The sequence below is a fragment of the Leguminivora glycinivorella genome, chromosome 24, assembly GCF_023078275.1.
Source record: "Leguminivora glycinivorella isolate SPB_JAAS2020 chromosome 24, LegGlyc_1.1, whole genome shotgun sequence".
In the NCBI taxonomy this organism is placed as follows: domain Eukaryota; kingdom Metazoa; phylum Arthropoda; class Insecta; order Lepidoptera; family Tortricidae; genus Leguminivora; species Leguminivora glycinivorella.
This window is the reverse complement of record NC_062994.1, coordinates 9,608,217-9,625,359: the sequence shown is the minus strand read 5'-3', so window position 1 is coordinate 9,625,359 and position 17,143 is coordinate 9,608,217. Positions and strand designations below refer to the sequence as shown.

At 38.0% G+C, this 17,143-nt stretch overlaps 1 protein-coding gene across 2 annotated transcripts in view; it reads right to left on the bottom strand.

Moving 5' to 3' along the window:
- The window catches only part of LOC125238622 (ITG-like peptide), a 61,721-nt gene that overhangs the window by 2,874 nt on the left and 41,704 nt on the right, over positions 1 to 17,143 (bottom strand). For both annotated transcript variants that reach the window (XM_048145984.1, XM_048145985.1), the window contains exons 4-5: positions 5,560 to 5,667; positions 4,375 to 4,511 (exon numbers count right to left, since the gene is read on the bottom strand). In XM_048145984.1, the coding sequence (XP_048001941.1) occupies positions 4,375 to 4,511; positions 5,560 to 5,667 (245 nt within the window). The remainder of the gene's footprint in view (positions 1 to 4,374; positions 4,512 to 5,559; positions 5,668 to 17,143) is intronic.

Here is a 17,143-nt window from a genome sequence, read left to right as displayed (position 1 = left end):
TATGGCTTCGAGGTACGTTTTTTCTTAGACTTTATCCGTCTATACAGAGTTACATATGTCTTTGGTCTTGGATAAATGTTACTAACGTCGTGGCTTGCGTGGGCGACGGTCGCGCGATGGTCGCGCGACGGCGATGCGACGCATACGAAATCAAACCTTATCGATATGGAAGTATGAGACGCGACGGCGACGGTCGCGCGACCGTCGCCCACGCAAGACACGGCGTAAGTATCAATTAATTTGAAGAAGTAAGTAACTAAGAAAAAGCCTAAACGTATACTATCTAAATAAACTAAGTTATTAGGCCAGCTTTAGGTAATTAAAATCAACAATTGTACGAATTTCTTCTGTAATTCAAGCGCTTGTAAACTAATCTAATTAAATTTAGTTACCAACTCCTTTCAAGAAGAACCGCTAAACAAAGTTTATTTTGAGCCCAAATTAAATTAGGGCTCATTTACTAGAATGGCTTCATTTCTTCATTTTATTTTTCTAGGTTGTGAATAGTTATTTGTTATACAAGGGGGCAAAGTTGTATTTTAACACACGAGAAGTAATAGTTATTTGTTATACAAGGGGGCAAAGTTGTATTTTAACGCCGAGTGTGGAATTGAAAAACGAGCAAGTGAAAGGATTCTATAGTTGAACCACGAGCGTAGCGAGTGGTTCGAGAATAGAATCCTGAACTTGCGAGTTTTTTAACACACGAAAAGTAAAATACATTTGCACCCGAGTGTAACACAAAACTTTTTCTCTCACTACAGCGAGGAAACTACAACGCAAAAAATGCGTTTATCACTGCTTCCAGTAGTTCCACAGGTGGTAAATCATCTTTATTACTAGATTCACCTACTTTTATCAATTTAAAAGCAGTTAATTTGACTTTATTCAGGTCAAATTACTTTACCCCCTAGTGGATAAAATGCGTTTTTACCAGCTGGTATTAAAGGACAAAACACGTGTTTCCAAGCTAATGAGGGGAAAAAGCATTTATCTTTTAACCAATTGTATAATCTGGTAGCAAATAATTTGTCGCTAACGATAGTAAGTTAAATAGCGTGATTTAATGACTCGAGCTTGCAATATTTCTGCACCCTTTCATCACACTTGCAATATAAAAAAAAATATGTAAAAAGATAACTAAGTTAAATGCGCTACTAAGAAAATCATAACTCCCTAAGTCCGTTTTCACACTATCCGATCCGATATCGGATGTCGGAAGGATTTCAATGGAAAAAATCCAAGATGGCGCCTGTAATGTATGTATGTATGTATGTATAAACTCTTTATTGTACAAAACACAAAACACAAATATGACACAGGATAGACAGTACAAAGGCGAACTTATCCCTTTAAGGGATCCCTTAATGAACGAACATATCCCTTTAATGTATGGGATATCGGTCCGACATCCGATATCGGATCAGATAATGTGAAAACGCACTAAGGGAGAACGATTTTTTAACCCCCAACGCAAAAACGACGGGGTGTTATAAGTTTGACGTGTCTTTCTGTCTGTCTGTCTGTCTGTGTGTGTCTGTGTGTGTGTCTGTCTGTGGGCCATGTTTCATAAAAATAGGTCTACTATGTCGCGGTCGGGGGTTTTTTCAAAATTTTAATTTTGTGGATAGGTTATCTTTGGTGTGATGAAAACGTCTAACTAACTCAGCTTTCAGACAAAAAAAAACTAAATGTAAATCGGTTCATCCGTTCGGGAGCTACGATGCCACAGACAGACAGACAGACAGATACGTCTATAACACCCCGTCGTTTTTGCGTCGGGGGTTAATAACCTAACCTAACCACAAAATTAAAATTTTGAAAAACCTCCGACTGCGACATAGTCGACTGATTTTCATTAAACATGGCTAAGGACACTCCCGACTAACTCAGCTTTCAGACAAAAAAAACTAAATCTAAATCGGTTCATCCGTTCGGGAGCTACGATGCCACAGACAGACACACACACAGACAGACAAACAGACAGACAGACACACAGACAGACAGACACAGACAGACACGTCAAACTTATAACACCCCTTCGTTTTTGCGTCGGGGGTTAAAAATACTTGATAACTCCCAAGTATCATAACGGAATCGTGATTAAATTGAGAAGCCGGCTGAATGACAACGATATTCAAATTTCAGATTAAATATTTGGCGAAAGCGAGCAAATTAAATTACAAGTTGTGAGTTTGAGTTTGTTTCTGCGTATTATTCGTTGAGAAATTAACAATTTCGGTTGGATGAGTTGAGGAAATCTTTTTTGGTGTCTATTTTTATTTGTTATCAAAGAGGATCGAGTATTATAGCGAGTTACTGTCAAAGTAAAATGTGTAATCACAATGCATAGACTGCCGTCTCTCAACACAAGCTTATAACTTTTGAACCTCAGTTTTGACAATTTGGCCCATATTCTTAGCTTTATGTGTTAAAATGTCAAATATTAATATCACCGCCATCTAGCCGAGCGTTCCCCAAAGGTGTAACGCCATCTAGGCCACCGTACCTTTATCTCTATGGCTTTAAGGTACGTTTTTTTCTTAGACTTTATCCGTCTACGGAGTTACAAATGTATTTGCCAAATATAAAGAAACACAAGAATCCTTTACTAAAATAAGATATACAATATAACCATATCGGGTGAGATATTTTTATCCGTCAGAAACATTACATTGAGTGACGATGCCTATATTTTGTATCCAATTCCCTATTTGTGTCGTCGGCAGTTTTTATATGCCAACGTGATTTGTTTTGACTGTGACAAGATGGCAAGTGATATGTTTGAAGAAAGTCGGTCGTACGTCATAGCTACCTACACAAATTGTCGAACGTAGGCAAAACTACGGTACACAGCCGACGTCACAAACGATTACGATAATATCGCTATCATCAGGCCGCGTAGCTTAACCCTTAAATGCATGAATTTTTCTTTTAACGAGATCTTAATATATGTGATAGACAATGGTTTCCTGACTCTGGGAAAAATAATAAAAAAAATATTTAATACCGATTTTAATACTAAATCAGTGCTAGAAGTTAAATAGGCCAAAACTTATTTAATATAAATATATAATGATTGGTAAGTTTTATTTGTAAAGTTTGACTACTATTAGAAAGGTACTAAAAATCGCCATCATCCTATTTTTTCACACTTTTCCGCCATTTCATCTTTATCCTTAAATAATAAATAGTAAATAATAATATTATTTAATTTATTTGATTATTTATTAAATAATAATAAATACTGAATAATAATTAAGCTATTAGAGTGATTTTAGATAGCTATATATTGAGCTACAGGCTATCAAATATATGATGCATATATACATCACCATGCATTTAAGGGTTAATGGCATTTTTGTGACGCGAAACGCCACCAAAACGCCGCAAAAATGTATTCTGGCCCTGTCGCGCTAATACGCAAGAGCTATAGAGATAGATAACTACGAAAGAGATACTATTAGCGTTTCGTCAGCGTTTGTGTATTCGGCTACGCACACAGGCGTAGTAAGCTGGCGAGAGGCAACTCCCTTGAGGAACACCCGCGAAGAATTGGGCGCTTGGTTGAGATCTTGTCTTCCACTGTACCGTGGAAGTGTCGCTGCGTCAGGATATTTAGATAGAAGAAACAAGTTCATCTATTTGTATGGCAGCCGAGCGTGTCAGATTTTGTACTGAAATTGTTACTGTGATTTTAAATATGTCTCAAGCCCTTGAGTGTTCATAATTTTTGTGTTGTTGTAATTAAATATCACGTAACTAGGCATTTTTAATGTTTTTGTTGACTTCAACTTACAAAAATTGACGCCCGAAAGTTGCAAGCTGCGATTAAAGACGGACAACTGAGTGGATTTTACTGAGTTCATTTGACACGCTAAGTAGATACGTTTGCTTGGTCTATGGTAGTGAGGATTGTTAGGAAGAAGTGTAGTACGCAAGCATCACTCGACGTGGGACTGAAGATGTCGACAGTTTGTCTAACAGGCCCTCATGCCAGACCCTGTCGAACGCCTTCTCCTGGACGAATAAGATCTGATATTATGATTTACTTGGAGCTTTAAAACCCTAGTTAGGAAAAAGATTGATGCTTTTGAGATGTGGTGCTGGAGACGGATGCTCAGGATCCCATGAACTGCTTTTAGAACAAACGAGTCAATACTGCGTGAACTGAATATCACCAAGCGGCTCTCAACTATTTGTCAGGAGAAAATACTCAGGTTCTTCGGCATATCATGTGTTTTAAACAACACACTCTCCAAAGAAACATTATGCTCGGCAAATTCGAAGGCCGACGCTCCAGGGGTGGAACACCGCTAAGGTGGGCTGAGACCGTGAATGGCAGTCGACTGAGAAGGATTATGATATATATACCTTGCGCGCCTTTTGTCGGTGTCGGCGTTGCATGACGCAGCATAGCCCCCTCGTGATGTCACACTCGCTAGACGCGTTGCAGTCCTCATTGTATTGCTTGCGGCCTGATGTTGGTGGACGGCAGACGTGCATTTCACCTGGACAAAAATAATTTAAGCTGTGAAAAATTAAGTACAGAATAATTGACTGTGTAATTGACCTGGGTGGCCGAGAGGACAGACATCTGCAGCGATTGCAGAGTACGCTGGTTCAATTCGTTTGAGATATTTTTTTAAATCCGTACAAACATTGCAAGATTTGTAAGTTAAATAAAAGCTGGCAATAATATAGCTACTTATTTTTGGGCAGATAGAGTGGAGGCAGATCTCCGTGAACTTGGCGTCAACGAGGGCTGGCGAGAGGTCGCTCTGGACCGTGTAAAGTGGCGTGCTCTTGTGTTGGAGGCCAAGACTCACTTTGGGTCGTCGCGCCAACAAAGTAAGTAAGTATTTTTTGGATGGGAGAGGATCGTACTACCGAGAAGAGGATGTTTTTGGGACAACAAAAGGGGAGACGCCTAGGTAGACGTTATAAATACCTTTGGAATGACATAGTAGCTTAAAACCTGGTGAACCTCAGCCACAGTGACTAGAGGAACTGAATAAGATCAAAAGGTATTTTAACCAAGTCCCAATTTGGGTTGCTGCGTCAATGTAGGAAATACAAGGACCAAGACCATTAATCGTATATCATCATAAAGATCAAATAAACTGTTATACTAGTATAGGGATGACGACTACATAAAAAATGGCATTCTGTTTAGTCCGTCAGTTAGATCGTCCAAAAAAATTTAACACATATTTTTCGATTTTTCTAATTAATGAAAAAATACAACTAGATATAGAGCATCAAAGTTCCGGCGTGGGGGCTTGTGACGTCACTTCTAAGTAAAAATTGTACCAAAGGCGTGACGTCACGCGAAACTTCAACGCACTGTACCGTCGTCATTTTTCGTTTACGAGAAAAAAGAAAAAATATGTGTCTATAATTCTTTGATAATCTAACTGACGGACTAATTAGTTTTTTTTAGTCGTCTCGCCTATTGTAGCTAGGAGGGCCTCCTCGCAAGTCCACCTCGCACTGGTTTTTAAGGTTGCAAGTTTCACCGAGCTTGTCATTTGAGGATAATAAGATAAGATAAGATACCTGGGACGACCTCCTCGCACACTAAGCCCGCCTCGCACTGGTTCTCACGGTTGCAGATTTCTCCGAGCTTGCGGCCGGCAAATGCTGGCAGGCAACGCCCGCCGTCCTCTGTAGACAAAAAGTACAAATTTAATAAACCAGATTTACAAGAAAATACTGAAATTGTAACCTACAAATAAAATCGTAAATACGTTGTCGTTACGTTATTTATGTAATTTCCAAAAATTTTAATTTAACTTAATTTTTTGCGAACCGCCAAGGAGTGGAATGCCCTGCCTGAGTCTGTGTTTCCGCATGAGTACAATCCAGGTCTCTTTGAAGCGAGAGGAAATAGGTATCTCATAGGTAAGCGTGCTCCACCGTAGACCGCATAATCACTTACCATCAGGTGTGATCGTGGTCAAACGTCTACCTATTCATACTAAAAAGAAAAACAGGATCGACAAAAACGTTTTGGCTAATCATAGAATCTGGTTAAAAAATTTCATGAGAATCGGTTGAGAATTGCGACCTGACATATAACAATTGTTAAAAAAAATATATGGACAATATGGCAACATATGGACATATAACAATTGTTATCAATAAAGATTTTCATTTTCATTTTCCTGTAGAGTACCTACCAAAAGCAAATCTAGTTAAAATGTAAACCACCGCTGTCGCTGCCGTCAATAAACTGACGATCGTATTCCCAAACGCTACTGCAGGGCAGAGCATATGAAACTGCTCATAATTTCAGCGCCACTTGTTAGTTAAGTGTGCAGACTGAAGTGCACGCTCACATTGGGCGTACTTACAGAAAACAAGACAGTTTAAAAGGAAATTACAGAATTATTAAGGCGAACAAACCAAATTGACGTAATAGCTGATTTTCAGTTTCAATAACCTAACCACAAAATTACAATTTTGAAGAAACCCCCGACTGCGACATTAGACCGATTTTCATGAAACATGGCTAAGAACACTCCCGACTAACTCGGCTTTCAGACAAAAATAACTAAATCTAAATCGGTTCATCCGTTCGGGAGCTACGATGCCACAGACAGACAGACAGACAGATACGTCAAACTTATAACACTCCGTCGTTTTTGCGTCGGGGGTTAATAGTTATTTGTTATACAAGGGGGCAAAGTTGTATTTTAACGCCGAGTGTGGAATTGAAAAACGAGCAAGTGAAAGGATTCTATAGTTGAACCACGAGCGAAGCGAGTGGTTCGAGAATAGAATCCTGAACTTGCGAGTTTTTTAACACACGAGAAGTAAAATACATTTGCACCCGAGTGTAACACAAAACTTTTCCCCTCACTGTAGCGAGGAAACTACAACGCAAAAAATGCGTTTATCACTGCTTCCAACAGTTCCACAGGTGGTAAATCATCTTTATTACTAGTTTCACCTACTTTTAGTAATTTTAAAGCAAATTTGACTTTATTCAAGTGTCAAATTACACCCACAGTGGATAAAATGCGTTTTTCCACGCTGATATTGAAGGACAAAACACGTGTTTCTGTGCTAGTGAGGGGAAAAAATGGTTTGAAGTGAATACAAAATAAAGTCAATTCCATTTTGTGAACGTTGTTGAATTAGATATCATAACGTGTTAATTGATCACTTTAAGTCTCAAATAACAAACAAAATTCAAGCACAAACTCTCTTTTTTAGTATAATAATTGTTCTTTAGTAAAAAGTAATGTTATCCAGAGTTTCCAGACAGTACTAAAAGCTTTTAGCTAAGTGCAGTAGAATGTAAATTTAGACCATTATACTCGTATTTTAAAATAACCTAAACAAATAAAAAAATTGTCACTAAATGTGTTTACACTTAGGGAATAGAAATTGAATTACCTACTTTCCATACTAATATTATAAATGGGTAAGTATGTGTGTCTGTTTGTTTGTCCGTCTTTCACGGCACAACGGAGCCTATGACTCTCAATCTCCTAGTGAGTATTATATTCTTTGCTCAATACCTTCAGACGGACAAACAAACAGACACACACAATTTCCCGTTGATAATTTATACAGGGTGTATTTTGATAGCGGGTCAGTAAGGGCAGCTACGAGATCCCGTGGTCCTACGCGAAAATGGTCTAAAGAGACCCGCTATCAAAAATATCAAAATACACCCTGTATAAGTAATAAGTATGGATGAGCAATTCCTGGCAACTTTGTGCTTAGCTATGTCAGCAAATTTTAATTGATCCTATTTTGTTACCAACATTTAGTAATATAAGTCGACTTTCGTAAGATATATACTGGATAATTGTTATAATTAAGAAAATATAGATACTATACTGAGAGAAAATACAACCAGTTTTCATGTTCGTTCAACAAGTTTTTTAGTTAAAATAGCGCCTACGTGCTCTTTGGGTCAAACAACAAGCTACTTGTCATTTGAATCGGCAATATATTTGAATCAATAAATCGATTTTATAAAAACAACCTGACACATATTGTTTTAAACATACGTTTGGCTGATTCAAACGAATAAACCGCAACAAGTCGAACTTGTTAAATTCACAATGCAAATTTCTCTCAGTGTAGAGAACCTTAATGACGAAATAAAACTTACTAAAATCTCAATTCATCAAAAAAATCTTGGTAACAAAATAGGAATAATAAAAACAAATTTAACTCTTTCCTTAATTTTTATACAAACTTTTCGAGAACTGCTCGGATATAACTTCAACATCTCAGTATAACTTTAAATTCGATTTACCTCTAGCCATAATAATATGTCATATGACGTCAACCGCCCACGCTCAAAATTCGTATGAATGGTGTGGGTGGAAAATCGATGAGAGAAAATGCACAATTTTCCGACCTTGGGAGAAAATGCCGCCTTTTTATACGCGATATGTCTAAAGTATGCAAATATTTAGTTCTTAGTACCTAGTTCTGTTTATTTCACAAGGCTTTATGTTTTTGTACCAACATTTTATTCGTGTCCAACCTTTGCAAATCAGTAAGTAAAAATAATTTTAGTAAGTAAAATTAATAAAGGCTTTCTTTGCTAATAACTCTTCTGTAACCGGTTAATTTTCTTTCTTGTTAATAAATCAAGTTAATCTAGTTTAAGACTATATAAAGAAAATTCAATATATTCGCTAAGTCATTCAGAAACGAAGGCTGTTTTTGTACTCTAGCGAGGGCAAGGACAGACCAAGGCAGACAATTAGGTGTTAAAAATATACCTTACTAGCTTTTGCACGCGGCCTCGCTCGCGTTAGAAAGAGACAAAGTAGCCTGTTGCCACTCTCCGTCCCTTCAACTATCTCCACTGAAAAAACCACGGCAATTAGTCGCTCCGTTAAAACCGTGTAAACCGAGTAAACCGTGGAGGACGGACAAACAAACAGACACACACTTTCCCATTTATAACTAGATTTTGCAGACGGCTGCGCTCGCGTGGAATTCAAAAACTGCGGATTGCTCTATACAAAGTTCCGCCCCCCATTTTGGAGAAGTGGGGGGGTTAGAAATCACGACAATTCGTCGCTCCGTTTTGTCGTGAAGGACGGACAAACAAGACACACACACTTTTCCATTTATAATATTAGTATGGATACATATTTAAGTGGTACTTTACCACACTAGTGGGATACCTGACAAGTTACTAATGTCGATAATTTAAAGGGCCATCTGTGACTCATTTATAGGTAAGGTACAGCGGGGCAAATCTCGACTGGGGGGCCAATGTAACTGGTTAATTTTTTCCATGTTTTAGGTACAGTGTTTTTTTTTTTTTTTAGTATAGATAGGTAGACGTTTGACCACGATCACACCTGATGGTAAGTGATGATGCGGTCTACGGTGGAGCACGCTTACCTATGAGATACCTATTTTGCACTATTAAATAGTGTCCACCAGTTATATACCCCTCCCCCACCCCGTCGAGATTTGCCCCGCCGTATGTAACTGTAGGTACTCAAGTTTCAGTACCACTCTTGGCAAATAAGGGGTTGAAAGAAAACGAAACTGTGACATTGCAGTGACAAGTTGCCAGCCTCTCGCCTACGCCACAATTTAACCCATATCCCACAGTCGACTTCTACGACACCCACGGGGACGGTGAAATTCCAATCACCACACGGTTTTATTATTAAATTATTATAGTTAGTAATATATGCGGTATATTTTCCTTATTAATATAATAAAACTAGTCGTGTTATAAGGATCAGAATCAGTTTCCATTTGACGGCGAGTGGACTTCCCTGGATTGTGATATTAAGGTAAATTATTACACATAAATATGCTTTATAATTTGTTCATTTAAGCCGATCAAAATTATCCATAATAATATTATAAATAGGAAAGTGTATGTGTCTGTTTGTTTGTCCGTCTTTCACGGCAAAACGGAGCGACGGATTGACGTGATTTTTAAGTGGAGATAGTTGAAGGGATGAAGAGTGACGTAGGCTACTTTTTGTCTTTTTCTAACCCCCCACTTCCCGAAAATTGGGGGTAGAATTTTGTATGGAGCATTCAGCAATTTTCGAATTTAACGCGAGGAAGCCGCGGGCAAAAGCTAGTTATTTATATTTTTATTATTGTACATTTAGATTACTTACGATAGTTACGATACCTATTGTCTTATAATAACCACCGTTAAGAAATTCGTCCGTATTAGGTTTACACACTGTATAAGTGTATTAAACTAGTCAGATATTAAATTATGCCTACTTAAAAACATTTCTGAGGAGAATCGTACTCAAATCCATAGTCCATAGTAATATTATAAATGGGAAAGTGTGTGTGTGTGTTTTTTGTCCGTCCTTCACGGCAAAACGGAGCGACGAATTGTCGTGATTTTTTAAGTGGAAATAGTTGAAGGGATGGAGAGTGACATAGGCTACTTTTTGTCTCTTTCTAACGCGAGCGAAGCCGCGGGCAAAAGCTAGTATTTAAATAAATACCTAATCATCGTACGAACTTCACTCCTAATACTAGAAGAGGAGATCCATGGTACGCAAACAGGAGTAATATGGTACCTTTCCTCATGGGATGTCGCATGTGTTTTTATACTCAGTGAATTATATTTATAATAATAATTGCTTTTTATTTTCAGATATCACTATGAGGAAAATAACAATAACGCTTTTAATTGCAACGTTAGTAATAAATTTAAATATGGCTATGGTCGTAAATCATAAAGAAAATGATAAAGTTAATAAACCATTTATCATTTATAAGACGAATCTAGATACAGATAGTTTTGAAAATGATATCGCTGATGATGATTTGCCTATTGAATATAAAATCATTGAGCCGAAGGATAAGAAAACAACAAATCTTAACGAAGAAGATATTAAAAAAGAAAATGTAGACATTTTAAATATGAAGAAAGAAAGTGCAAACGTGGAACTCCCTGAAACAGGTAACAAAAATACAAATAAAAACGAAAATACTGAAGAAGTTCAAAACACGAAGAAAGAAACAGATAAAGTCGAAATCCCTGACGATCGAAAGAAAAATAACAATATTATAAAGAATTTTCAAAACGATGGAAATAAAATAAAAAATAACCAAGAAATTATAGATAAAGAAAATGAAAAAGTTGAAATCCCCGATGACTCAAAGAAAAATAACAAAATTAAGAATATTAACGAAGGTGGAGCTAAAACTAAAAATCTAAAAGAAATCAAAAAGGTATATAAGAATGACGAAGTATCGATTCCCGAATATATAGACGATAACAGTGAAGCTGCTTCTATATTTGTTGGTTTTACTCCTAAGGCCGAAAAAACCATGCACCCGCGAAAGAAGAGAGGATTTTTTGGATCTTATTACGGATGCCCATACGGATATGTACTTGTGCAGTTTAACGATATGAATATTCAACGTTGTATAAGATACGATGCTGCGCAAGCATATTATTATCATCGAGTTTGATTTATTTATTAATAAAGAGGTACCGAAAATATTGTTTTCTGTCATCCGTCCGAAAAGCATCATTAGGCCGCTGCGCTAAACAGATTGACTGAGTTCCATGGTAAAATCAAGTAGGCTTGTGTTGTGGGTACCCAGACTACGATGTACATACATATATAATATAAAAATACATAGAAAACACCCATAGACTTAAGAACATCTATGATATCATACAAATAATTGCCCACAGCAGGATGCGAACCTGGACGTTCGGTTTAGCAGGCAGGGTCCTAGTCCAGACTGGTCGTCAAAACCGGTGTAAATTTTTCATTTTGTGTAGGTACTATATTCGCTGGAAGAAATCCCTTTTCAATAAAAGATTACCTATAAAATGTTTGCCTCGGTATATCGTCACTACCTACTTTTAAAAAATCTCGTATCTCACGCTGTTCCTCAAAGTTAAAACGCAGTAAGTCTATATGCATTCCATATATACTTACTACAATTTTCTTTTCATTGACAGACGAAGATACAAGTTTTTTTTAAAGTAGTGACGATATTTCAGTTTTAATTTCATAACAGTGTGCGTAGCGGAATGCACAAACGCTCACGATAATATTATCTCTATCGCTCTTGCGTATTGGCGCGACAGATCCAGACTACCTTTCTGCGGTGTTTCGGTGGCGTTTCGCGTCACAGAAATGCCATTCGGCTACGGGGCCAGAAACAATTAGAACGAACCAAAAACCCTTTTCATCAGTCTGTTCCATTTAAAACTTAATTGGGATTAAATTTCTAATTAAAACATTTGATAATCCATTAGATAATTTAACGAAATTGTTTAGTCTTGTAGTCAAGGCACACCTCGAACAATGGCGATCAAATATATGAAAAAACCGGCCAAGAGCGTGTCGGGCCACGCTCAGTGTAGGGTTCCGTAGTTTTCCGTATTTTTTCTCAAAAACTACTGAACTTATCAAGTTAAATACAATTTTCCTAGAAAGTCTTTATAAAGTTCTACTTTTGTGATTTTTTTCATATTTTTTAAACATATGGTTCAAAAGTTAGAGGGGGGGGGGTGTAGGGTTCCGTAGTTTTCCGTACACACACTTTTTTTCCTTTAGGAGCGATTATTTACGAAAATATTAATATTAAAAAAAACGATTTTTGAAAACCCTTATTAATTTTTAAATACCTATCCAACAGTATATCACACGTTGGGGTTGGAATAAAAAAAAATCAGTCCCCACTTTACATGTAGGGGGGGTACCCTAACAAAACATTTTTTTCCACTTTTTATTTTACCACTTTGTCGCTTTGCTTTCACAACGTTGCAAAAAGACTACTCCAAGGGTTCACCTTACGGCGCCGAGACATGGACGCTCACTAAAAAAAGGCTGTGCATAAGATACGGGTAGCACAGAGAGCGATGGAGCGTACCATGCTCGGCATTAAGCTCCAAGATCGAGTGAGGAATGTCGAGATCCGACGCCGCACCAAGGTGCGGGACGTGGGTGACGTCAGTTCCAAACTCAAATGGAATTGGCGGGGCATGTTGCCAGGCAGAGTGATGGCAGGTGGACCAAAATGTTGACCGAATGGTGGCTGCTATCGGATGTAAGAAGCGCCTGGCATCCGTTGGCTCGTTGGGTGGACCACATTCGAAAAACTGCGGGGCACTTCTGGATGAGTTTAGCCCTGGACCGGGATAAGTGGCGTACACGAGGGGAGGCCTATGCTCAGCAGTGGGCGATTGATGGCTGAAGTGATATGTGTGGTGTCACCTTGGAGTAGTCTTTTTGCGACGTTCCACAATCAAATGTACCTTACTTAAATTTAATAATAGCGTAAGCCCAAATCGCCAAAAGGTCCCTTTTCCCGACTAAGTCACATTTTTGTTTGTAAACTTTGAAACTAATCAAATAGAGTGTTTCAAAGTATGGGCGCGGCCTCCATTAAAATTATGTTTGGTTTGTCGCATTTAATGTATTACGTTTTAGGTCACTGAACTTTTCCTGCTACAATTTTAATAAGGAAGGAAATAATGTTTTGTTGTTTGACATGTACATATATTTTTTTAATAACTAGTACATATAGTGTACGTGCGGAAAATATGAAGGTCATTATGAGTGGCGATAAATGCCTTCCCTTCCGTCGTGTTTTAAATCGACATGCGTTGCGTATTTCCTTTTCGCACCTGTATCGTACGACATTTTTCAGTACCTACAGATGGCCCTTTGCGACCTGACAAAAAATGACCCACTTCGCGCACTAGTGCGTAAAAAACACCATCTGTACTGAAATAGTACATTACGATACAAGTGCGAAAGTAAGAAATTGAATAGAAGAACTTTCTTTTTCGCACGTGTATCGTACGACGTTTTTCAGTACAGATGGACCTACGAAGTTTCGACCTGACATATAATGAACCGCTTCTTGCACTAGTGCGTAAAAAATAACACCAACTGTACTGAGAAATTATGGTATCGTGGGTAGTGACATTTTAACCTGTCACTGGCATAATATATTGTGTACGTACAGCAATAAATTAAAGCAAGCGACTGAAAATCTTTTGCATGTGCAAGTGTTTCTAAGAATTTAGTTCGTAAATCTATAAAGGTAGGTAGTAATCTAAGGTACTCAGATACAAGTATTTGATACGGACTGTCGAACACTACATGTCGTCAGTGCAAAGAGGATCCAGTATAGGCAAAGAGGATCGAGTATTATAGAGAGTTACTGTCAAAGTAAAATGTGTAATCACAGTGCACAGACTGCCATCTCTCGACACAAGCTTAAAACTTTTGAACCTCAGTTTTGACAATTTAGCCCTTATTGTTAGCTTGATATGTGTTAAAATGTCGACATTTAGTCGAGCGTCCCCTAAAGGTGTAACGCCATCTAGGCCACCGTACCTTTTTCTACATGGTTCTGAGGTACGTTTTTAGGGTTCCGTAGTCAACTAGGAACCCTTATAGTTTCGCCATGTCTGTCTGTCTGTCCGTCCGTCCGTCCGTCCGTCCGTCCGTCCGTCCGTCCGTCCGTCCGTCCGTCCGTCCGTAATGTCCGCGGAGTCAGTAACCGTAAGCACTAGAAAGCTGAAATTTGGTACCAATATGTATATCAATCACGCCAACAAAGTGCAAAAATAAAAAATGGAAAAAAATGTTTTATTAGGGTACCCCCCTACATGTAAAGTGGGGGCTGATATTTTTTTTCCTTCCAACCCCAACGTGTGATATATTGTTGGATAGGTATTTAAAAATGAATAAGGGTTTAATAAGATCATTTTTTGATAATATTAATATTTTCGGAAATAATCGCTCCTAAAGGAAAAAAAAGTGCGTCCCCCCCCCTCTAACTTTTGAACCATATGTTTAAAAAATATGAAAAAAATCACAAAAGTATAACTTTATAAAAACTTTCTAGGAAAATTGTTTTGAACTTGATAGGTTCAGTAGTTTTTGAGAAAAATACGAAAATCTACGGAACCCTATACTGAGCGTGGCCCGACACGCTCTTGGCCGGTTTTTTCTTAGACTGTACCTGTCTATACGGTGTTATATAATATGTATTTGGTCATAGTAAAATGTGTATTAGTTTCAGTGCATAAGCCTGCCATCTCACGACACAGGATTAATAGTTATTTTCATCATACCCGCACTTTAAATGTGCTATTGCACGCGGGCGGAGCGTGAGTTATAGAAAAATCGATATAAAAACGATATACGTTCGAAAAGGGAATTCGTAACTTGTGTCGATTTAAAACACTCCCTTCGGTCGTGTTTTAATGTATCACCTCTCTCTCGCACTTGTAACGTAATGTACAAACGACGCAAAAACGACGGGGTGTTATAAGTTTGACGTGTCTGTCTGTCTGTTTGTCTGTCTGTCTGTGTGTGTCTGTCTGTGGCATCGAAGCTCCCAAACGGATGAACTGATTTCGATTTAGTTTATTTTGTTTGAAAGCTGAGTTAGTCGGGAGTGTTCTTAGCCATGTTTCATGAAAATCGGTCCACTATGTCGTGGTCGGGGTTTTTTCAAAATTTTAATTTTGTGGTTAGGCACAGGTTATAATTTATCGTCCCTCTTTCGAACTTCCTCTGTTTCACTTGTATCGTAATGTACTATTTTTAACTGTCCCAAAAATGATTTTTTTTTTTTTTATGTGATAGGAGGCAAACGAGCAGACATTGTCAGATCTTTCTTTGTTGGAGGTTGACCAAGATTGTAAGTTCTTGGTTTGTTCTGAACTCATTTAATATAAACATGTGCAGGCGTTTTAATTTGCATATTTCGCTGAATACGTGTTCATATTTAGCTGTATATATTTTTGCAGGAATCGGCTAAAATTGTAGATGTATTTGACTAGCTAGAAATTACGACGTCACTCTTCGTCATGTTTATAAGAAGACTAGCTTTAGCCTGCGACTTCGCTCGCGTTGAATTTAAAGATTGCGGATGTGTGATGCTCCATAAAAACTTCCGCCCCTATTTTGGGAAAGGGGGGGTTGGAAAGAGACAAAAGGTAGCCTATGTCACTCTCCATCCCTTCAACCATCTCCACTTAAAAAATTACGTGAATTCTTCACTCCGTTTTGCCGTGAAAGACGGACAAACAGACACACACACTTTCACATTTATAATATTAGTATGGATACTTTTGAAAAAAATAATAATAATGTCACGATTTATCTATTCACCATATTTTTATTGCCGTCTATAAGTCTCCAGCGACGCTGTTTAAAAGAAGACTTCTTTCTTATATTGATTTTTAGGGTTCCGTACCAAAAAAAGTACAAAAGGAACCCTTATGGTGCGACTCTGTCCATCTGTCTGTCGCATTACTAAATATCTTGAGAACTACTTTTGCTATCGCCACTTATGACCATCGTTTGACGACCGGTCTGGCCTAGTGCGTAGTGACCCTGCCTGCTACGACGCGGTCCGGGGTTCGAATCCCGGTAAGGGCATTTATTTGTGTGATGAGCACAGATATTTGTTCCTGAGTCATGGATGTTTTCTATGTATATAAGTATTTGTATATATCGTTGTCTGAGTACTACACAAGCCTTCTTGAGCTTACCGTGGGACTCGGTCAATCTGTGTAAGAATGTCCTATAATATTTATTTATTTATTTTTATTTATCGTTAACCTCTACAAATTGAAAGTATTATTTTATTTAACCTACTTCCTTAGTTCAGATACACCTACTTTATTGCGACAAAATTTATCCCCAACGTCAATTTTCTAAGCCAAGGTCGTGACCCATATATGTAAAATAAATATAAGGGGTCCTTGCGAAGCGCGAACCCTTATGTATATGTACATTCAAATAAAGTAGATGCCCCGTGTGGTGACGGGTTAAGAAATTCACCACCCCCTTTCTTCCCGTGGGTGTCGTAGAAGTCGACTGTGGGATATGGGTTAAATTATGTCGTAGGCGAGAGCCTGGCAACCTGTCACTGCAATGTCACAATTTCGATTTCTTTCAACCTCTTTTTGCCAAGAGTGACACTGAAACTTCCCACTCATGTTCATTTATTTATTTAAACTTTATTGCACAATAAAAAAAGCACAAATGGCGGACTTAATGCCTTAAGGCATTCTCTACCAGTCAAGCATAGTGCAAAACAAAAATTCGTGAATGTGGATTCATATGCTCTGCCTACCCCTTTATGGGATACAGGCCTGATTATATGTATGTATGTA